The sequence below is a fragment of the Lampris incognitus genome, chromosome 17 (assembly GCF_029633865.1).
Source record: "Lampris incognitus isolate fLamInc1 chromosome 17, fLamInc1.hap2, whole genome shotgun sequence".
NCBI lineage: Eukaryota > Metazoa > Chordata > Actinopteri > Lampriformes > Lampridae > Lampris > Lampris incognitus.
In genome coordinates this window covers 6,363,783-6,386,812 of record NC_079227.1, presented here as the reverse complement: position 1 = coordinate 6,386,812, position 23,030 = coordinate 6,363,783, and the positions used below count along the sequence as shown (strand labels likewise).

General features: G+C 45.7%; 1 protein-coding gene across 1 annotated transcript in view; it reads right to left on the bottom strand.

Moving 5' to 3' along the window:
• ep300a (E1A binding protein p300 a) overlaps positions 1-22,614 on the bottom strand; it is a 43,919-nt gene extending 21,305 nt beyond the window's left edge. Inside the window, exons 1-19 of the mRNA XM_056296590.1 lie at positions 22,340-22,614; positions 17,113-17,810; positions 15,648-15,827; positions 15,008-15,332; positions 14,029-14,142; positions 13,176-13,415; positions 12,063-12,168; positions 10,423-10,548; positions 10,166-10,283; positions 9,357-9,498; positions 8,771-8,845; positions 7,795-7,880; positions 6,179-6,331; positions 5,488-5,979; positions 4,629-5,028; positions 3,954-4,072; positions 3,330-3,393; positions 2,326-2,501; positions 908-996 (exon numbers count right to left, since the gene is read on the bottom strand). Of these exons, the coding sequence (XP_056152565.1) occupies positions 908-996; positions 2,326-2,501; positions 3,330-3,393; positions 3,954-4,072; positions 4,629-5,028; positions 5,488-5,979; positions 6,179-6,331; positions 7,795-7,880; positions 8,771-8,845; positions 9,357-9,498; positions 10,166-10,283; positions 10,423-10,548; positions 12,063-12,168; positions 13,176-13,415; positions 14,029-14,142; positions 15,008-15,332; positions 15,648-15,827; positions 17,113-17,810; positions 22,340-22,433 (3,797 nt within the window). The 5' untranslated portion in view covers positions 22,434-22,614. The remainder of the gene's footprint in view (positions 1-907; positions 997-2,325; positions 2,502-3,329; positions 3,394-3,953; positions 4,073-4,628; positions 5,029-5,487; positions 5,980-6,178; positions 6,332-7,794; positions 7,881-8,770; positions 8,846-9,356; positions 9,499-10,165; positions 10,284-10,422; positions 10,549-12,062; positions 12,169-13,175; positions 13,416-14,028; positions 14,143-15,007; positions 15,333-15,647; positions 15,828-17,112; positions 17,811-22,339) is intronic.
• Between the last annotated feature and the right edge of the window lie 416 nt (positions 22,615-23,030).

Below are 23,030 nucleotides of genomic sequence, written 5' to 3'. Positions count from 1 at the left end.
AGAAGGTACAGAGAACTGTCCATTTGTTCATATGTCATACATATAGAACAGCTCATTTTAAAGAAGGTCCTTGAATGTTCCAGTAGGCCTATCAAGGGTGGCGTGAGAGCGTGAAGATGGGAGACATCGACTTAAACAGTATCTTTTAGATACAAACATTAAGGTTTAAAAGAGACTGTCACAGTGTGACGAAAATGGTTACCAATGGTTTTGAGGGACATGGAGCGGAAACCAGACAAGATTATGATACACACGTTTTGTCGCCAGAATTAAGAAAATGCCTCGATTCTGTGAGGCCTTATGGTGTTCAAATTATATTCTAAAAGAGGGAAGGAGAACACTACTGAATCCTGACAAGACATCAGACAGAAAGGCATTTTCTCCGTTTCGTCACGGAGAAAAAGACGATAATGTTAAAATGTTTTGGTTTTGCTTCCATTCTGCCGTCTTGCACCACTGAAACCATCAGCAACCACTTTTCACACGCCCCGTGACAGGCCGCATCTTAAAAATATTAGATGTGCTATTTATGGCTTTATTTTCGCTAGATATGAATAAATGGAGTAATGCGATTAGAGGACCAACTGTTAAAATGCCAGAGCATGAGGAAGCACAAGAAGGTACAAATAAAATAAAGAACAGGGAACACAAATGAAGCAGGGACATTTACTCCTAAAGAAAGTAAATCAATCAACTTTAATAAAATCCCTTGAGAACATCTTAAGTGTTTACCCCTTCACGTACCAATGGCTTGGGTGTTCATATGCAAGTCGTTTGGCTCCGGCTCCCTTCTTTCCATTCAACCCTACTACACAACCTTCATCTACCCATTATCCATCCATCAATCTATGTCCTTCCCCCCACCCCTTACTACATGGCTCAATCTGCCCCCCCTCCCCCCAAGTACCTGTTCTGATAGCTGAAGTATGCAGCATCTCGAGGTATAGTACACAGCTGCTTTCCATAGCAGCACAGCGTCTGAGGGGAGAACTCCAACTGGCAGATGGGAAGAAAAGGTATTAGCACACATTCTGAACCCGCAAACAAAGAAACAAACACACAGCCGCCTTTATAGATTAAAAAAAACCACAACAAAAAATCCTTTACCACCGAAAATAATGAACTCTAACTTTGCAGCACAGCCTTTAGATTTGACTTGGTGAAAAAACAACCATTGCCCCCTACCCGTTTGGCAACAGCACATTAAAATAACTGGTAGCAATTTGTAGCAACATGAACTTCCCCTGCAGAGAAAATCAACTCAGGATACTCATTAGTGAGTTGTCCTACAGGGAAGTGATGCGTTTACCCCAAATAAAATGTGTATCTCATTGGCCAGAAGATCACAGGGATAAACTGGGCACAATGTGAAAGAGACAGGCTGGCTGTCGGTGCGTCTGTCAGTAAATCAATCAGCGTATCTGTCTGTCGGTGTATCTTGGTTTCCTACTGCAAAGCTGAACTGGACCACACAACACAGACCTTCACACTAACATTCTTATATGTTGGAAATGAATCCTGCCAAAGACTTGAATAAATAACGACAAAGATAAAAAAAAAAAAGGATGAGAAAAATACATTGTTGTAAAATGAGATACTGCCTGTGTGAAAGGATTTATCTCTACCTACTAGAGTGACTGCTGGCATCGTGTTAAAACAAACTGTTACTTTACTTTTAAAGGCAACTTAAATTTGAATGACAACATGTGACAAGACTGGATCATCTACACTGTGAATGAGAATATTGAATGAAAAGTTTCAATAAGGTCTTGGTTTCATTGTGCATCACCAGGGTAGTGAAAATGACAGTTACATTATCTTGATAGACGGTAATTAATGACAAAACAACTCAAAAGCCACATGGTTCTCAAAAATTCTGAGCCAGAACTCGGTAATCACTGACAATATTTTGTAATCCAGGGGTCTCCAACCATGACCCACTCAGGGCCACAAAGACGCAGGTTTATATTCCAACCGAACACCCAACTGGGTGATTCCACCAACTAGTGACTTCCTTGCTAGTTTAAATGGTGCAAGTTAGTGAAATCAGCTGAAAAAGGGACCAGTTGGAATGAAGACTCAGTATTGTCGCACGAGTGAGAACCGATGGAAGCTATAACACGTGAGAGAAAGTTCTCCATCTCTATTATGACCTTGCTTCTCTCAAACTAGTTTAGCTTGCTCGCTCAGTAAGCTTGTGTTTTAAAGAAGGTGATACACAAATGAAATGACTTGCAAGTGAGTTGTTAATAAAATAGTATATCGTATTATTTAACAATTTTGTTAGATACCAATCCCATCTTGCCATCAGCCCTTCTGTCTCACCTTCCTACCACAGCAGTAGCCCAGGCTCTGCATGACGGGGTCAATCTCTTGCTCAAAGACCTCAGCCAGCTTGGAGCAATACTTGTAGACGCGGGACGTTTTACGGTTGTACAGCCAGGCGTTGTTGAACATCAGCCAGATGTCATCAACGTACTGCCAGGGCTCCTGGTACTGGCCTAGAAGCCCAAACATACAAGAGGAATCAGATAATGACAACAGTAGGATTTACATATAGCTGGGTCATCAGAACATGTTCTACACAGGCCAGGAAAGGACACTGACACACTTTAAGGTGCGGCTACAAAGCTTGTCTCCTCTAACAAGACACTGACTGAGAACCAACCATTATTTAAAGGTCCAGTTACAAGCAAAACCTCTGGCCTACTGTACAAGTTATTAAACTGGGAGGTGAATTTTGGGCTTAAGTCTAGTTTTGTGACGTGTAAAATAAAAAGTTCGTTTGTTTTGCCAAGAAACTAAAATTTAAAGAATGACACCAGTACCGGGGGTTTCACACAACAGTCAACCATCAAAACCACTGGTCGACAGTGTGCATGGCTGTGGACTAATGGGTCACCTGTGGTTTTAGCACTGTGCAGTTATAAAGCAGTGACACTGCCTCTACAGGAGATATGAAGCTGGGGCCGCTGTGGTTCCAACATAGATTTGGAACAATCTTTTTCTATATTATGCCATATCAGATGAACAGAATCATAAGCAAACAAAATTTAAGGTATTTAGAGAAGGAAAGACTCCTGCAATCCTCGTGTTTTGGTTTAACGAGTGACCGTGTTACCTGGTGACTTCAGTGACGACACCTGCTGAAAATACGAACAGAACACGTAGTGTCCTCCTAAATGCCCATAATCTTACTTTAATCAATTTTAAATACACTCTCATCTGTGTTTGATATCTACGCTAACCATTACGTAAGTTAAACTGTGCTCAGCGCTGCTGCCTACAGCCACAACCAAACCTCATCACACCAAGAATTGAGCACTGACCCGTGTCTAGCTTGCGCTTGATTGTTGACAAGTCCATGGGGTTCTTCACAATGTCGAAGTAATCCTGTAAGACCACAAGCAGTATGCATCAAGATCAAGTAGTTAAAACTGAAGCTGAATGATGTTGTTTTGTCAATGATAAAAACAAAAAATATATCAGAACTTGACATTTAGCAGAACTGAAATTGTTGCAGAATGTCCAGTAACGCCAAAATCAATCAAAAGTAACAGGAAACAATGCGTCTACCAGACAGAACAGACACTGAGGATGCAATAAAACTGATTTGACTCAGAATCACGTCATCTGTCTTAGAGAATGTCTTGGCATTCGAGACATTTGTGCAAGAATATTTCAAAAAGCTTACAGTGTATGTATACGTGTTGACACAGCTAGTGACAGGAGCACAAACAAACACACATGTACATGTATACACACCATATATACTATATACGCACACAATCTACGTACATGCAAACACAGATATAAATTGCACACGCCAAACACAAATGTGAACTGTGTTTCTAAAAATTCACATGATCCACGATAAATGAAACTTGACGCTCAATGAGGACTGGCAGTGCAGGAACCACCTTAACACAATAACATACAACATGAATACATACAGGTATGCAGAGAAGCTGTGGATCTACAGGCATCCTGAAGGGCAGAGACTCTGGATCTTGTCTGTAGAGAGACTCCAGAGTGGGCATCAGGGCCTGGCGGAGCTCCTCTGGCTTGAAGACTGGGAGGACAGGAGAGGAGGAGAGAAGAGGAGGGGAGAGAAAGGAAGAGAAAACGGAGATAAGAAAATGCGGTTGTTAATGTTTTCATGCAGTCAAAACCTTTTAATTCTTCGCTGAATAAAGATAAACACCAACTGTGTTTCCATCAAAATGTTACACAAATTTTAAAGAAACTTTCCAAAGAGAAAAAAAATAAAATCAAAATACAAATTAGGTGCATTTCAGCTAGTTAGCTTTAAGCAACACGCATTCTCTTTGCATGCAGGGAGCAACAAGATAGCGACATAAAAAAGATTCAAGAGAAATACTGGGAAGGGTAGACACAATTATTTGGCACTTAAGAAATTTAAAAAAATATCAATTTTGGTCTTTATTGCATAATCTCTACCAACATGTCAACCTTTACACGTTTATTGTTTAGTTTGGCATTCGTGCCCCGCTTCTCTCATCATTAACTTCATCATTCACACAAAAGCAGCTTGATGGAAACACTGCTACCTTTTGTTGATCAGTAACATACAATGGAAGCAGGTGCAACAAACATTCAGTCCTTACTCTTCTTTTTAACCGGAGCCTGAGGTCCTGTGGTCTCCGACGACTCCTCCTCCTCTTTTACATCTTTCTTCACCTCTGGCTTCACGTCCTCCGTCTTCACACTTGTCATTATGGACGACGTGTCCATCGGAATGCCTTTACCGCCCTCTCCTGAACACTCCTCACTCTTCGGCTCCACTTTCACCAGCTTCTCCTCCAACTTGAGGCTGCCAAGTTTCCCACCTTTGGAGCAGCCGCCTGTCTCACTGTCCTCTTCATCGTCTGGCTGTTTGACCTCCATCTTGGGCTCAAGGTTGGCAGAAGTTTCCGACTGGAAATGCTGGGAGTTTGTGTCCAGGCTGCTGACAGAGGCTGGAGTCAGGGCCTGACTGTCAGCCGTGAATGAACCCTTCTGGGACAACTACACATGCCGCACGCACACGCACACGCACACACACACAGCATACCAGTAAAGAGACAGATAGAGGGATGAGACAAGAAAGAAGAAGAAATGATGATAAGGACTATTAAACAAAGAACTGCATGAAAGACATTGGTCAATGAAATGCACATGGGACGCCGACAGTAACAACATACACATTTCCTTAAGCACATATATGGTTTTACTGACATCACTGACATAATTACTGATGATCACTAAATCTGACTCTCTGTCAAGAGGTTAGAGCTCTTCAGTTGATGTACGTCACTTGATCCATAGTCGGGTTAAAACCTTTATTCTACGCAATTAACTACAAAACTGCTGTGAGTCTGTAATTAACAAACGAGTGTGCACATATGACTGAGTATGCACGTTTTTGATGAAGTCAGGAGACTGGGTGTTGAGGCCAAGCTGTGCACAGCTGACTGGGATACTGACCGGAGTGCGTGGCAGCTGTGCACCATGCGGTGTGGAGTTGGAGGCCAGCCCAGGGTGGGAGGGGGTGGAAGAGCCAGCTGCCCCGATGTGCTGCTGCTGGTGAGGCTTGTTGGAGCCTGGGCCCTGGCCCAGCTGGTTTTGCTGGGGGGCTGGAGGGGGAGCCAGCTGGGGTGGGTTGGGGGTGTGTGGCTGCGGGGTCTGGGACCCAGCTAGCCTGGGGGGTGTCTGGTGGGGGGTAGGGGTTCGGCTGCGGGCTGGGGATGGCGAACTGCCGCGCATGGCTGCCAGGTGAGGGATGGAGTTGGGCTGTTGGTTGGTACTGGATGGGGTCATGGTTGATGTGGGGCCTCCAACAGCAGAGTTCGGACCTGCTCCACCCACGCTCTGGGGGCCCATTGGCCCCACTGAGGAGACTCCACTGGGCCCACTGGCTGAGCCAGGCTGGGCTAGAGGGCTGGCTACAGGCAGCGAGGGAGGAGTACCCATCTGTGTCTGAAGACAGGAAGAGGAGAGGATGACAATGAAGAGATGAGGGGTAAGTCAAGAGGGGAGGAGGGGGACAGTAAAACAAGGGATGGGGAAAAGAAAGAAGGAGGACAATTATTTAAATCGATATAAATTACTCATGACTTAAAAAACATGAAGAACGTCAAGCCCAGCTCACCAAAGAGATGGCGTTTACAAATCTTACCTGTGCCATGCCTCCCTGTGCTCCAGACTGGTTCATGCCGGGCTGTGCCGTGCCCACCCCTGGTCCCGAGCCGGAGAACTGTGCCTGGGACAGGAACTGGTTCTGCATCTGGTTGAGGTTGGGTTGGCCCATTCTAGCTCCAACCATACCCATCTAGAGATGAAAAAGTATATGGTTACTAACAAACAAGCCAAACAAGCCATCTAACTGGTCAAGGAAGTGTTCCGACCACACTGATAATCCCCATAAAGAATAAATTATCTGTTAAAGAAAGCAAGAAAGAGAGAATCAAAGCAAAAGACAGATGGCCAAGTAAGGAAAGGAGGACTCTGATAGATCCAGGGCTCCAGGGTGTGACAAAAAAATCTGTCAAGTGTTTCCGGGTGGTGTGGTGGGCTATTCCATTGCCTACCAACACGGGGATCGCTGGTTCAAATCCCTGTGTTACCTCCGGCTTGGTCAGGTGTCCCTACAGACACAACTAGCCGCGTCTGCAGGTAGGAAACTGTATGTGGGTATGTGTCCTGATCACTGCACTCTCCTCTGGTCGGTCGGGGCAACTGTTTGGGGGGGGGGGGGGGAATAGCCTGATCCTCCCACGCGCTACATCCTCCTGGTGAAACTCCTCACTGTCAGGTAAAAAGAAGCGGATGGCGAATCCACATGTATCGGAGGAGACATGTGGTAGTCTCCAGCCTTCCCTGGATTGGCAGAGGGGGTGGAGCAGCGACCGGGATGGCTTGGAAGATTGGGGTAGTTGGCCATGTACAATTAGGAAGAAAAATGGGGGGGATCTGTTAAGTGCAACTTAACATTTTTATTGGTTGCACCAGTGCACCTGGAATTTAGCAGGTCTGTGTGTGTGTGTAAAGCATTATTTTTTCCCCACCTGCATTAAGACATCCTGCATCCCGCTCTACCTACGATTGGCTCTGACCCTGATATTCTTACCCTAACCATCTCACTCCTCCATGCCTAAACCTAACCAGTCTAACCAACAAAGGCAATGAGTACTAGTCAATAAGAAACAGAGGAGTAAGGGTCTTCGCGGAATGCGGGTGGGGAAAAAATAAGGCAAGTATGTGTTAGACCGTGCCCTGTACTCTTCGTCGAGCGAAAAAAACAGTAAAATAAACAGAACAATTGATTATTTTTTCATCAAGAAGAATACCGCGGTGCCCGTGGGCCAGCATGGGCCAGCTGAGGGGGATATTTTGTAAGGACCCGGGAGCAGCGCACACTTCTGTTTGAGCTATTCAAGTTTTATTTATTTGAGTTTGTCAAGCACTTACATCAGCACATTAAGTTTGTTTTTTTTTAAATTGAGGTTATCACGATTTCTTGCTGAGTGTGCTTCGATTTAAATAAAGAAAAACATTTATCTACACCTTTATTCCTGTTTACGATCATTTACATAATGTGTTAAGAAATTACCGATGTGTATGGGAACTGACAAAAAAAGTTAACGCTTAAAATGTATTATTGTGGCGCCAAAAGGTGCGGTGAACAACTTCGGGCGCGCACCAGTGCAACCAATGTAAAGAGTTAGTCTGCAGCCCTGAGATCACTGATACTCTACTTTCAGGAATCACCTTATTGTTATTGAGGATACTGACCTGGTTGCTTGGTGCTCCCATGGGAAGAGGAGGCGTAGACCTCTGGCCTATGGACTGCAACCCCATCTGACTGAACTGGTTCATACCTGATTACACACAACCAAGCAGACAGTTGGAACATAACACAGAATACTATGTGCCTATGTCTGGTTCACTGCTGCCTGATGGTGACTGGTCAGAAGCAAAGTCGGCAGGCTGTTGGCACACTCCACATCACATGGTTGCTGATGTCGTCTTTTTTCTTTTCTCCCCAATTGAACCCGGCCAATCACCTCGCTGTCTGAGCTGTCCCAGTCGCTGCTCCACCCCCTCTGCCAATCTGAGGAGGGCTGCAGACTACCACATGCCTCCTCCAATACGTGTGGAGTCGCTAGCCGCTTCTTTTCACCTGACAGTGAGGAGTTTCACCAGGGGGACGTAGCGCGTGGGAGGATCACGCTATTCCCCCCAGTTCCACCTCCCCCGAACAGGCGCCCTGACCGACCAAAGGAGGCGCTAGTGCAGCGACCAGGACACATACCCACATCCGGCTTCCCACCCGCAGACACGGCCAATTGTGTCTGTAGGGATGCCCGACCAAGCCAGAGGTAACATGGGGATTCGAATGGCGATCCCTGTGTTGGTAGGTAACAGAATAGACCACTACGCTACCTGGACGCCCACTGATGTCTAGTCACTGATGTCTGATGTCGGAATGGAATAGCTGGCTACAGATACTTGATGAGTTTACTCAAAACACTAACCACCCTTCCCTGTCAAGCTGCTGTGGAATGACCACAGGAACACAATAAAACTGAGGAAAACTGGACTCAGTCTGTATTTTAACAACAAAAGGTGGTTGCAAGTTTACCAGTAACCCTAACGAACATTGTCAGCAAGCTAAAGAAAATTAAAGTTGATGTTCAACAGTGACATACACCGGCACTGTGGGGATTAAAGAAAGCAGCATCCTGTCCATGTCCCCAGTGATTCATACCTGGGCCCTGCATCCTGTTGACCATCTGACTGGGTCCTGCTGGTCGCACTATTGACGGGTCAGGGAGGGGCCCATCTGTAAAGAAAGATGTCACAGGTTGAGAATATTCTATTTATCCTGGAATAAAGTATGTACACATCACTCCGTGAGTGTGTGTGTGTGTATACACAAGAGGGGACGTTCGCAAATGCAAGCATCGGCCTATGTGTGGATGTACGCACTCTACATTGATGCTAAAATGAGATACAAAGCTGTATGCTCGGTGTCAGTACATGTCTTCTATAGGTTTGAAAGTTTGAGGTCAACTTAGCAAAAATTTTCAGAGAAATGGTATTGGTAAAGGGCAGTATATTAAAAAAAAAAAAAGATTATACAACAGAGCAAAACACAAATCAGATGATAATCAGCAATTATTCACACTTATCAATGCAAGTCACCCCCACACACGCTCATTCATAAATGCATCATGGAGAGTACCAAATAAACTTTTTAGAAACAAAAAAAAAAATTCATATTAAAGCAGAAAATTAAAAAAAGGTTAAGGTGCGCTTTACATAGTATCTACATGTGCAGCATGTTCACTTACTAGGAGGCAGTCCAACAGGAGGCTGACCCATGCTGGGGGGCCCCAGCCCCAGGCCCTGCTTCTGGAGTCTGGTCCTCCTCTTCTCTTCCAGCTCTTTCTGGATTTTGTAGATCTTCTCTGCTAGCAGGTGGTAGTACTCCGCCTGACAGAGGAGGAGAGAGAGAGAGAGAGAGAAAGACAGTGCATTGGAGAACATGCAGAATTGTGAGACGTGGAGTTCAGGTAAAGATGGCTGATGCTGACATACACCATACTGTCAGGTTTCCTTCAGCTATTAGCCACTTCCTAAATCGAGCAGCTTTTGATCTGAGGAAAGTTATTCACTCTCTTTCCTCTTGTCTAGACTACTGCTTATCACGACATCAGCCCTCCTCCGACATGTACCATGCCAGTCTCGCATTTGTTTAGCTCTATTTTTAGCTCCAGAGCCAAGGTCATTATAAGCAAACTCAGGTTGGTCATTCAGGTGAAAGGCAACAGCGCTTCAGTGCACCATCAGAAACGGGCTGCACAGCACTGAAGGCTATGTCCTACAAAACATGTCCTGTTCCTTTTCTTAGGAGCTGTCAGTTTGATAAAAAGGAAATTGGAAGTTGAAGTATCACAAATTGATGTTTAACTAAACTTCAAATGCTCCACAAAACTACAACACACCTATCCTCTTTCAAAATCCAACACTTCAGATGTACCTCAGGTTTGCTTCTCGATCAGTTTACTGAGGTTTTATCACCACGTAAATAAATACAAAAAATATGCAAGTGGTTTTCAGCTTGAGGTAAATTCATGAGACCACGGGGACACCGGCTTACCCTGCTGTTGGCAGATTCATACATGTCTCCCTCCACCTTCCTGGCATACGCTACCAAGTTCTCCATCCGACGGTCCTTCAGGGCAGCAGGGTCAGGGGTGGGAAAGATGGCCTGAACACTGGGGGGGGCAGACAGAGACGAGAGAGAGGACAGAGACAAGGTAAGGAAAACAGATTTTCGAGAGAATGAACAGAATCACAGCGAGTAATAAAAAGGTGGCTACACAGCCTTAAAAAAATAAATAACGAAACACTCACAGTTTGTGCACCAGGTGGTTTCGCAGGTCCTGCGTTATATCTTCATGCCAGTTCTTCCTCATGCCCGTGGCAGAGGGAGGGGTAGCTGTGGGCATGGAGCCCACACCACCGGCATCATTCATCAGACTACAGAGGGGGGCAGAGAGACAAAGACTTAAGGATGCAAAACCCGGACACTATTGGTTCAGCTGGCGAATACGTGGCTATAATCTGGATATGGTGATATGAGAATAGATGGATTGTGGTTCTGGTAATATCATTATCATTATCGATATAGACATACTCAGTAAAATACTGTGATGTTTCATCTGTCAATATCAGCCGGTCTTGGGTTCAAGCCCTGTATATTTGAAGCGTTACAGTGTTTTGGTCGACTATATCTTAGTGAGACGCGCTCGTTCTTAACCCTTCTAAGGTTGACAGTTCTCCTCCCAGTGTCTCTCAACTGGCAGAGAAGAGCACCCATACTGGTACGGTAAGTGTTCACTTTCCAACAGGTCTCTTGCTGAAGGTGTGTGACCTCGGTACTAGGTTTGTGCCGATTGGCGATCAGCTTGTATATCAACGATTGACAGGATGATTGACAACTGATTTTTCCTGCGCTGATATTAAGGAAGTTTCAACTAACCTACTATCAGAGCTAAGATTTTATAAAAAATAATCTCTACAATCTGCACCCTACTTTTTATTTAGAGATGTTTTTGGTACAGTGGCATGCCCGCCCACTGAGCCTCATTGAGCATGAGTGACGAGTGAATTTTAAATCCTTGATTACATACCAGTTTGCCATCTCTTTTCCATCGATCTGACATGGATTTTATGGATCTGACATTATGGATATGATTTGGATTGTGAATTAAGGATAAAATAATTAAGTTAAATGGAACATGATGTGATACTGTTACACGAAGCACAGAGACAGACTTTTAAAAGGGAGCTGTTGTTTGAATAGAGGAGACATTGCTATTAGATTTTAATGTATACTAGTTACAGCAAATACAAATTATAATGAGCCCTGTGATGACCTGGCGGCCTGTCTAGGGTGTCTCCCCGCTTGCCGCCCAGGGACTGCTAGGATAGGCATCCTCGCAACCCTGAGAGCAGGATAAGCGGCTTGGATAATGAATGGTTGGATGGAAATATTTTAAATAAAATGTTCACACTATTTTACAAAATGTTTATCCACATAACCCTCAAGACTCAGAATCATATTCATTGCTTTTACTTAAAATGTATTGAGAGTTTTGCAGCTATGGAGTGATGGTGAACCTCATGAGGGCAAATTAATTAGTGGTGCATGTCCTTCACTGGGACACATCTTCTACATAGTTTGCAGATATACTCTGTGATATCCTTAGGGTCAACTTCGGCATCTGGGTAAAACCCATAATATTCCTAAATAAGAGGTGTATGTTTTTCTTTGACACTAAGCCTAAATCGTTCATACTGGCGTGCTGTGACATAACTCCCCCCACCGCCACCTACTCCTGCCGCCCCCCCTGGCGATTGGATTACCTATCGGCAATCTTGAGTCGCCACGGTTGAACATTATGAAAATACAAGCGATTGCCCAACCCTACTTGGTACTATGAGATACTTTAAATAACCATCAACTTGTGAGTATGTGTGTTCCTACTCACCCCTGACTGTTCACGTTGAGGTGCATAATGGTGTCCTGCAGCAGGTTGGGCTGCTGGTTCTGAGGGGGCACCCCAACACCTCCATTGACTCCCATGGGAGCGGAACCTAGACACAGGAGGCACACAGCACCATATGATTACACCGCTAGAAAGGCTCTGCTGATACCAAAGCAGTAACACAAGAGCTTCACCTGGAAAACACTTACCTTCACTTACACACGCGCACACACACACGTGCACACACACACGTATGCAGGCAGGCAGACACACTTTCCAAATATACCACATTTTCCCCTTTCAAAAAAGGCCTAACCACACCACTTACTCATGTTTGCGATGAGCAGCTAAAAGGTTTGCTGAAATGCAAGTGTGGCGAGTCTGTATTTTCATGTACCAGTTTTTATTTAACTATGTATCTATTCACCTGTTTATTTTACTGCATTTGTAGAGTTTTTCTCTGTCAAGCTGCTAAATTTGGAGGCTAATAGCCAGGAATATTGGCTGCTAAGAGATTTCTGCTCCCAGCTGAAATTCTCACTCTTAAAACAACTATCACCATGACAAAATGTACATTTTGCATTCCGAAGTGAAATGCACTTTTACATTGGGACACACTACAAGATATTAAGGGTCTGTGGGAAGATCAGACAGGGTACACTTAACAACTGCAGAATTAACCTTCCCCATCTTTTCTTTTCCTCCATTCAATGTTTATAATCCTTTTGACTGGGTAGCTGTCAGGTCCACAGTTGTTCAGTGGCATCTTTTAGGGAGCAGGTATTCTATCCAATTTACCTAGGGCATCGAAAGACAAGTCTTTTTGAGAGGAAATGTTATTTAACCCTGCCAGTTACCTGTGCCTGGATTCACAAGCATTTTAGCTCGTAAAGCTTAATGCGTCACAGAAACACTTACGAGGCAACTTAAGAGTTGTTAAATGCAGCAATCTTTTGGCAGCTGCTAATTTTTAAATGTTCTGGCTCTGAGCGCCCTGACCGCTAAAAGCAGCTTATCATTCATTCAGTGTCATCAGGTGGAGTGGTACATCCTTTACACTGAAAATAATGCAATGAAAGAAGGACGGACAACTGGTGAGCAAGCGCCTTCACTCACCCATAGGGTTAAGAGGCCTCATGCCAGGCTGGCCTTGCATGCCCTGGTTGGGCATGTTGGGCTGGGCGGTCGGGGTCTGGATCTGGTTCGCCTGGTAGGTGAGGCCCAAGGCGGCGTAGGCCCTCTCAATGGAGCTGGGGTCAATTTGACTGGGTGGGTTGAGATTGGGAGCACTTGGTTGCCCACCCGGGACTGCACCAATAGAACTTCCAAGAGCTGAACCAGCACTACCCAGTAGAGCTATGGTGACACGAAGAATAGGACAAGAGAATTCATAATCCTTTAATAAGGACAAGAAAAACTACAGGTTATAAATCCACAAGTAAACAAATCATAAAATGAAACCCAGTCAAATGTAATTTCATGTGAATTGTGCCGTTGCTTGTGCTTTTAGTGCATCAGTAGTCCTGTGAGTCTCAACCAGTGGATCACTGCACCAGCCCTGCCCTACAGACTGCAGTGAGCCCACCTGGGCCACCACCCATGCTAATCATGTACGTGACTCCTTATTTGGACACCATTTCACCTGGGGGTTGACATTTGATTAAGATAAAGGTTAAGGTTAGGTTAAGATTAGGGTTAAGGTCAAGGTCAAGGCCAGGGTCAGGATGGGGTATAAGGTTAAAAATGATAAGGTTGGAATTGGTGAAGGTGGCATCATCTGGGTGAAATGGCACACAAACAGAGAGTCCCAAACATGTGCGACCCAATGGCGCTGCAAGTTGTTAAGATAGAAATGCCTGAATCCCACGGAGTACTATCAGCTTTAACACACACCAGGATGCTGTGAGGGTGCACAAACGGAGGGGAATGTTTGGTTTACAGAGTGGTGCGGTCGGATACAGACACTCACTCTGCGGGTTCCTCTTGTCCCCTGCGTTCTTAAGCGGCAGGCAGACGGGGCAGTCGTGTCGCGTGCAGTTCTTCCAGTGTGAGATGATCTGCCTGGACGACGCGCAGTGGGCGACTGAGGAGGACAGGGGAGGTGAGGTGGACATAGAGGGAGAGAGGGAGCATAAGTTTGATTTAACACAATATAAAATCATAACACAGGAAGTTAAAATAGACAAAAATAAATAATCATGAAGCTGGCAAGGTAAAGCAGAAATGGGTCCCAACAGGATTGTCCTAACAGTTCTTTACAAATATCCTAAACTGGTATCTCAAAAGGTTGCTGCTTCTTAGCGGAATCAAAGTACAAAATTCACAGTGTGATTAAAGGCTGAATGAAACATGCTTCTGTGAAGGTACACATGAACATTTCTGAAAAGTGATGCAGGGACGGGGGCCTCTGGGTAACCGTGGCTCGCAAAGTCTCACAGAGACGCCTCAAAAATATCAATGGTGCATTGAGGGCATCTGCGTTTAGTGTCCTGACGACATCAACTAGTTGAGCAGTGAACAAAATCTGGTACCTTACGCCAAAACAGCCCAACTCATCCCCTAGAACAGCATACACATTTATATTGTTTTTCAACGCAGCCTGTAATCATCCTGAACTGGGGCCATCGCTCTACATTAAATGTTGATAAAGATAGGTTTCTAATTTTTTTTCCTTGTGCAGTTTTTTATTTTATTTTTTTATTTTCAATATTTCTTGTTTCCATTTCCTGTTTTTTTTTTTAGCATTTACTGTATATTTTGGTTTTGTTGATGTGAAACAGCTCTCTATGGCACAAGCAAAAACACTGTTCAAGTATGCAGACAAACATCTGCACGCATGTCAGCCTCAACACACACACTCACAAATGTTTAAACTGAAATCACACTCTAAAACCCCCAATAATTGCCACAGTTCTACATCTCGCCATTTGGTATCCCCTTCCACTCACCCTGGCAGGACTTGCCGGCCTGGCAGTGGGTCATGTGATTGAGGACATTCTTCATGGTGCGACAGTGGGGCAGGTTGCACTGCCTCACCTCCCCATTTGCCTGCTCCCGCCGCTGGCACTTGTGTGCATGGAGCAGGAGCACCAGCTGCTGTTGGATCAGCTTGCGTTTCTCGGGGTCGGCGGTGGGAGGTGCCCCGGCGGCTGCAGATACCTGGGCTCCGGGACCCACCAGGCCCCCCTGGGAGTTAGGGACCATCCCTGGAGCACCTCCTGGCACAGAAGGACCAGAGGGGCCACTGACTCCTGGTTGTGGCTGCTGGGAGGCCTGGGTAAGGTGGTGGGAGGAGGCAGGAAGTAAGGAGAGGAGGATAGGAGGTGAAGTTGAGAAGGCACATTATAGGAAGATTAGAAAAGTTAAATTTGAAGAGCATAAGAAGAGGTGAGATGGAAGAGAATGAAGAATAGCAAGAGTATGGTTGATAAGTTGGAGTAGAAGTTCAGAGGAGAAGTAGGCAGATACAAATAAAGAAAGGTGAGATGTGAAGGAACAAAAAGAGTTGAAAAGAGATTAAACAGTTAGTATAAAGATTCAATGAAATGGATTACTGCAGATGTTGTAAAATGGTCATATCATTCCTACCATGGCTGCCATTCCCTGCATGGGCTGGTTCTTCTTGTCCATGTTGAACTGGGCCAGGCTGTTAGCCATGGGACCTTTGGTCTGGAGCTGTGGTCCGATTCCTGTGCCTCCCAGCCCCTGGTTCCCCTGCCCTGCAAACTGACCTCCGTATGGGCCGCCAGAGGTCCCCATCACACCCATCTGGGACAAGAGGACGGGGAGTGTGCAAAGTTAAGACGTGAAGGATAAAAGTGTGCACAAAAAAACAGAAGTACAATTAATAGAGAATGAGGAGGTAGGACATGGAGAGTGAGTTAGTGACGTAAGGTATAAGAGGACAAACAAAATAATGTGAGACAAAAAAAGATAGGTGGGTAAAAAATGAAGAGGAACAATTGTATTTCAACTGGCCTTAGAGCAAGCCATTCACAAAATTTCAACTATGCACTTGCTTTAAATGTCACCTACTGTATAGCAAACCGCATCTCCCATTGCCCTGACAACATGCATCATGCTGTTCCAGCAATCATATCACTCTAGTATCTCATAGTACTGAAAAGCTTTGGGTTTTGTTGCTACAATGTGAATGTCATCAAAGCCAAGAGATTCCATTCACTTGACAGGAGAGAGAGAGAGAGAGAGAGAGAGAGAGAGAGAGAGAGAGAGAGAGAGAGAGAGAGAACTAAATTATGGCAGCCATTTTCCTGTAATTCACTTGTCCCCTACCGTTTGAGAGCAATTAAAGTCGCCCACCTCTGAAGAGAGACGATGCACCCCTAATCAATTAAGTAGGTGAGCAGAGCTTAGTTCAGTAAAATCATTAACAAAGGCCTGAAACATGTGCAAACCAATTAGCCCGCAGCAACTAGCAAAGATTTAATGTGGACATCTCACAGCCTACATCCACTTTGATGGATTAAATTAATCAAGGGGTTCCACACTCAAACTGGTCTACAGTAACGCCTGGTACGCATTTAGCTAGCAGTGTGGGAGGATTACTTACTACAACTGAAAACCTGACACAAAGATAACCCCCCCCCCATTGAGTTAAATGGGCATTTTTATCACTGATCTAGTCTACTCCTCTTTCTCTCTTTTTAATTCCTTAGCAACCTCCAAAACACAATTTTTCCCCTCCTCCACTGATGTAACCTGGAGCCCTTCCAATCATTTTTTATTTTAGCTGCTAGATCCAACATAAAACCATAACTTCTTCTCTTCATGGCTGCAGGGTTTATCTTGAGAGGACTTGAGTGGATAAGATTTCACAACAGCTCATGAGATTCTTACCACAGTCTGCAATCCAGTTAGCTCAAAAATCCATATTCAAGTCTATATAAACTGAGCAACCTTAGATGATGACTTTCGTTTTGGGAATAGATTCCCAAGAAGAAGAAAAAAAATCAATTAAAAAGGTATGGTTAAAATAACGTTGACAGGGAAACAATTTTAATAGCTTTTATTTCAAGGATTGAAAGAGTCTTACTTTGTTTAATGCTCCAGGCTGCTGGCCTCTCATTCCAGCCTGTCCCCCAGCTCCTGGCTGCTGCTGCAGGGTCTCAGCTAGGAGGTTGCTGCCGCCACTCATCCCCTGGTTTCCGAAGCCCATCCTGGGGGAGCCGTTCATGACTTGGCCCCCCATCATCCCAGGCTGCTGCTGTGGATTGTTGCCCTTCTGTTGGGCTCCGATCATACCCCTGTTGATGCCACCCACCATCCCAGCTGCTGCATTCTGTTGCTGCTGTATCATGTTGGCTTGCTGCTGGGATGACAGGTGCTGCTGCGGCCCCTGGCCCATTACCTGCTGGGGCCCCTGGCCAGGGGACGCCTTCATATTCCCCAAGTGTTGCCCCATGGCGGTGGGCCCCCCTGGGCTTCCCATAGCCCCTTGATGCCCCTGTTGAGCAGAGGTGGGTGGTGCGCCAGAACGTAGGAGCTCAGACAGCTGCTTGTGCTTGGCCACCGCATCTTGGCCCCCGCCGCCACCCCCACCCCCAGGACCCCCTCCAGGGCCCAAGCCCATGGCCATTCCTCCTCCTGCTCCACCAGGCCCCAAACCATCAGGGCCCCCTCCCAGACTGGTGTGCAACTGGTTGAGATCACCACCATTGACCAGGCCCAGCTCTGAAGAACTGATGAGCTCATCTGGGAGATCATGCTCCAGGTCAAAAAACGAGCCGAAATCTAGGAGAGGTGGAAGAGGACGGCAAAGATAGAGGAGGAAGAAAAGGGGATATGATGAGAGTGAAAAGGGGAAAAAAAGGAGTGTGAGAAGAAAAGAAAGGGTTTATTAACCTGGTATTGTGAATGGGAAAAAGCCCACATTTATTACTGTGACTGTGTGAGGATGCAGAAATTGCACAGTTGACATTAAAAAATGCTGAAAACAGCTGTTTGGGGGTTTGCTTGAGCAATTTTGTCACCCTTACCCCGCCTGAGAACCAACAAAATAAAAACAAAATTGTGACATCACATTAGGCACACTGCATTCAAGCAGAAACCTAAAAGCGAGAGCCAAAGGAACTCAGTGATGTATACAGCTATAGGCAGAATTTCACCCTCACACTGCCTGCTAGTGTAGGGGTAGCCCAACCAATTAAGTGATTTTATGTTACGCAGAGACAGGTTTATACAGAGAGGGTGACGAATAGACTGTTTCAAAGTCATTAATAGGAGAATGACAGAGCCAGGTTGGTAGAGAAGTACTTTGAAGCGACAAGTCTGTATGCAGTGGGTTCAGCTCATTTTCCGGTCAGTCAATCAAAGAAGCAAAGAGAAATCAATTCACGATTTGAACAGCAGCTTGGATATGGGAAATAAAACAGTGGATTTCTGAAATTCCTAAAAGTCAGGATCTCAAAAATGGTCATCTGCGTCCCTATGTTAATGGATCCATCACTATCTTTTCTGGCATTTGAAAATTAGTCTAGCTTGTTCAGACACTGTCCTACAAATATAATTGTGCATACAGAGAAACACACACAAACTATTACTAATTTAAAAGCTGATTCAAGATTAAATGGAGATTCAGTGCTCAAACTAAGGACCTGTTTACACTTGGCATTAACATGCATCTTGGGTGATCCGATCAAAAGTAGACAACTCCAAGTACAGGTGTGAATACACCCCAGATGTGTGGCGTTTGCATGTTCTCCCAGTGTCTGCAGTGGATTTTCTCCAGGTGCTCCGGTTTCCCCCACCATCAAAAAGACATGCATGTTAAGGTTAACATTCCTGTCTGTGTCCCTAACCGAGACAAGACACACTGGAGTTGGTCCCAGGGCGCTGCATGGTTGCCTACTGCTCCTAGCTAGCTAGGATGGGTTAAATGCAGAGAAAGAATTTACCCATGGGGGATTAGTAAAAGTAGTAAAAAATACACAAATAAATAAATAAAAGACGCATTGAGGACGCACTGAGATCCGATCACTCAGACCACATTCAAAGGTGGTCTGGGCCACATATGGCCACATTGTTTTAGCAGTGTGTAAGCAAATATGTTCTGGCCCACAATGAAGGACTGCCTACTCAACCGACGTTCTCTACATAAGCGGAAGTACACACTCATTCACATAAGCTAGCTTTGTCCATGACATCTGAAAATTTCAAAAAGCCCATAGGGATACATTACAAGTGCGTCAAACATCTTGGGCGACTTGGTTTTCCTGGAAACCACCAAAGAATAGACCCAGTCTGTACCGTTTTGATTTTACCCGCGCACCAAGGTCTTTGCAAACTTCTTCTTCTTCTTTTAATTTCCGGCAGACTAGGCATGGGAAGTGCACTTCTTCTTCTTTTAATTTCCGGCAGACTAGACACGGGAAGTGCATTGCTGCTTCCTGCCTGTTAAAAACAACGCATTTGGTCTTTACAAACAGAAATTATGTATGCATTTATTTGCATACAGAGCATAGAAATGAGACCACATCGCAGGTGGTCACTCACGATGCAGGTGGGGACGCATTCTAATGCCAGGTGTGAACTGATGTACTTCGAGCTTTCCACTTGTGACAGGATCACCCTAAGACGCATGTTAAATGCCAGGTGTACAGGGTCTAAGAGTTCTTTAATACTAGAGACTCGGATCTGAGTACACTTGACCCCAAAGTCCAGTTCGTTAGAGGAGTGTGAACACTGCGTACTGTACCCAGGCACGGTTCGTTGATCTGTGCCCGGGTCCACTTGAAAAGGTGGTCTTGAGTACAGTTCATGTGTACTCGGGTACAGTTTTCATCAGGTGTGAAAACAACTGTACCAAAACATGGAAGTGGACTGCTATGCACAAAGAAATTTCTCAACACCGCCTGTCTCCTCCAAAAGCTATGCTTGGAAACAGAACATTACTAATGTGAACGCTGACCAGCGGGGTGGGGGCAATTTTACTCAGGTATGATACAAAGCAATTGTACCTAATGTGAAAATGCCCTTAATCTTCAACAGAAGCCATCTCTCACTCCTTTTAAACCTGGTATTAAAATGCAATCTGTATCCAGATATTAAATGATCCGAGCTTGCCTTTGCGTTTACACCTGGTATTTTTAATGCGCTCTCGCTATCCTCATTGAGATCGAGTCTCTGACCTCCAGAGCAAAACCTGCATCTGAGTAATTTGAGGTGGCGGCAAATCAGCTGTAGACTAGCACACCATTTACACCTGGTATTAAAATGCGATCTGTATCCGAATACGTTATCCAGATAATAAATGATCCGATCTTGCCTTTGAGTTACACCTGGTATATTTAATGTATTCTCGTTATCCTCATTGAGATTGGATCTCTGTCCTCCAGAGAAAAACCTGCGCGCCAATAATTTGAGGTGGTGGCAAATCAGCTGTAGGCTCAGTGTCAACATAGCCACCCCATAAACATCTCGTTTCCTGATGGCTCTAGGGACGTGAATCTTCCATTTCTACCAGTCACTGTATAGCCTACTTTATTTAAATGTTCATCCTTTTCATCATCGAACTTCTTCTGCGAGGAGTGCTCAATGATATTTGCGGTCAAAGGTCAGAGCGGGAATGATGACATTGCATAGGTACGGATCCTAGCACGTTGTACGATTTGAGTTAATACCTACCTAAGATCCAAACACAATGCAAGCCAGACTACCTCCAGATATGGTCAGCCAGATCCGATCACATTCCAATCACAACACATTTACACCTTTTGTTAACATGTGTTTTTCCTTATCCAGACAACCTGTCCAGATACAGATCGCATTTTAATACCAGGTGTAAACGGGGTCTGGATGCCATCTCCATTTACAACTTCTTAGAAGGTAGAAGCAAGATGAAAAACAACTAAAAGGCACCCATTTTATTTCAAATTCACACTCCAATGAATTGTTTGTAATAAAAACCTGGCAGGGGATTTCACAAAGAGCCATTAACTGCAAAAACCCAACCGTGGTCATGTAGCTTCTGCAGCATGTAAGGCTTGCCCAAAGCCATCAAACCATTCAACACGTGAAATGAAAACACCTCATATCTAGCCCAACTAAGCAAACCAAGACTCGTCGTGCAATTTGTCAGTTTTTAAGCAAGACGGGGCGCAGCGTTTTTTCCACCATTACGCCGAGGATCCGCGTAAATAGTGCAAGCTGTCACATACAAGGAAACAAATGGTAAAGATGTCCACGGCCAGAACGATGCAAATTCACGTCCAACGACGCTGTCACTGATCACAACCAGGGGTACGACGTTCAAGCTGCAGCGTTTGATGGCAAAACGCGCAAGTGATGAAATCAAGCTAACTATTTCGCATTCTGACGGCCGCGTAGTTGTGTGCAAACTTGTCCATAAATTCGAGATCGCAGAGGCCAGACATGGCGCTGTCCCTGCTCCCTGGAAACGCTCTCAGCCCCACTACTCCTGCTTCCAGCCACACGCCATCCGCAGAAAAACCAACAATGGCAATTTGAGCATAACAATCCCTCAGACCCACGGGCCTATATTTAGCTCATCCAGAAGGGCTACCACAGTTAGCCACCTCAGTTCAGGCTAACACCGACGTTAGTGGGGGGGTGGGGGGGGAAGGGTCCGAGTTTTGATGGGGAGGCAAAATTAGGTTTTTGATCCCATAAACGTTAGCACGCTTTAACAACCCGGAGTTATAACTCTGGTATTTGGATAGGGTTAGCAAAGGAGAGAAACCCTTCCCCCCCACCCAGCAAAAACTTTCCAAATTGGCTGGCTGTTTAGCCAATTAGCAAGCTGGCTAATAAGCGACTAGCCATTAAACACGGGACCATCAAGCCGAGTCGACTAGCGTTAGCTCACTGACTAGGCACGGCTAACAAAACTACAGCCGACGACGGCTAGAGGGCTAACGTTAGCTGCCTAGCTATCGCGGCTAGCCGAGCTAACGAGAGCCTCTCCTAGCGACGACGGGGGTGCTAACGTGCTAGCCGAGCTAACGAGAGCCTCTCCTAGCGAGGACGGGGATGGGGTGGGGGGGCTGCTAACGTGCTAGCCGAGCTAACGAGAGCCTCTCCTAGCGACGACGGGGATGGGGTGGGGGGGCTGCTAGCCGTGCTAGCCGAGCTAGCCGAGCTACGACAGAAAACACAAGAGTAAATCCCACGCCGCCCTCCCCGTCTTTCAGCCCAAACCCGGGCTCGGTGAAAAGGGCCGAGTCAAAAAATAAAAATAAAAATAAAAAAAAAACCAAAACCAACAACGACTCGAAACGAACAGCGGCGGGGTTCATATTTACCGTTTCCGTCGCTAGCCGAGGCGGAAAGTGCCGGAGACGAGAGTTTAGGCCTCTTGGCTGAAGGCGGGCCAGAGTCCAGAACGTTCTCGGCCATATTTTTTTTTTTTTTTTACCCAAATTAAAAAAAATATAGAAAGTCTCCGCGGCTGCAGACGCTGTCACGTCTTGAGATCCGCGCTCCTTCCACTCTCCACAATTGCGACTTTTCCCCCTCCTTTCGGGGGCACTAAGGGGGGGAAAGTCCCGGTTGTACGGATGACTCCTCTTTCCCTGGGTTCTCCTCTCGATCTCAGCCTCGGCGGATCAGTCCCCCCGCTCCCTCCCTCCCTCCCTTGCTCGCTCACTCGCCGCGCTCCGATTTTTTGTTCTTTATAAATTTCTGCCAGCGGAGGAGGAGGAGGAGGCGGAGGAGGAGGAGGAGGGTCGGTCGGTGAAAGTAAAGAGGGAGACACACGCAGCGGCTTCCCTCTACACTCTTCGCGTGGAAATAAAAATGTCCTGGCGCGTCTCTCTTCTCCTCGTCGTCGTCGCATCCGTCATGACGGCCTCCCCTTCGGCGGGCGAGAGGTGCGGGTAACGCCGGGCCCCGAGGAGGCTCGCACGGCCGGGAGGCGATCGTGTGTGGTGCCGCTGGTGGGAGCGGGGCGAAGATGAGGGGATGTAAAAAGAGCGAGAGAGAGAGAGAGAGAGA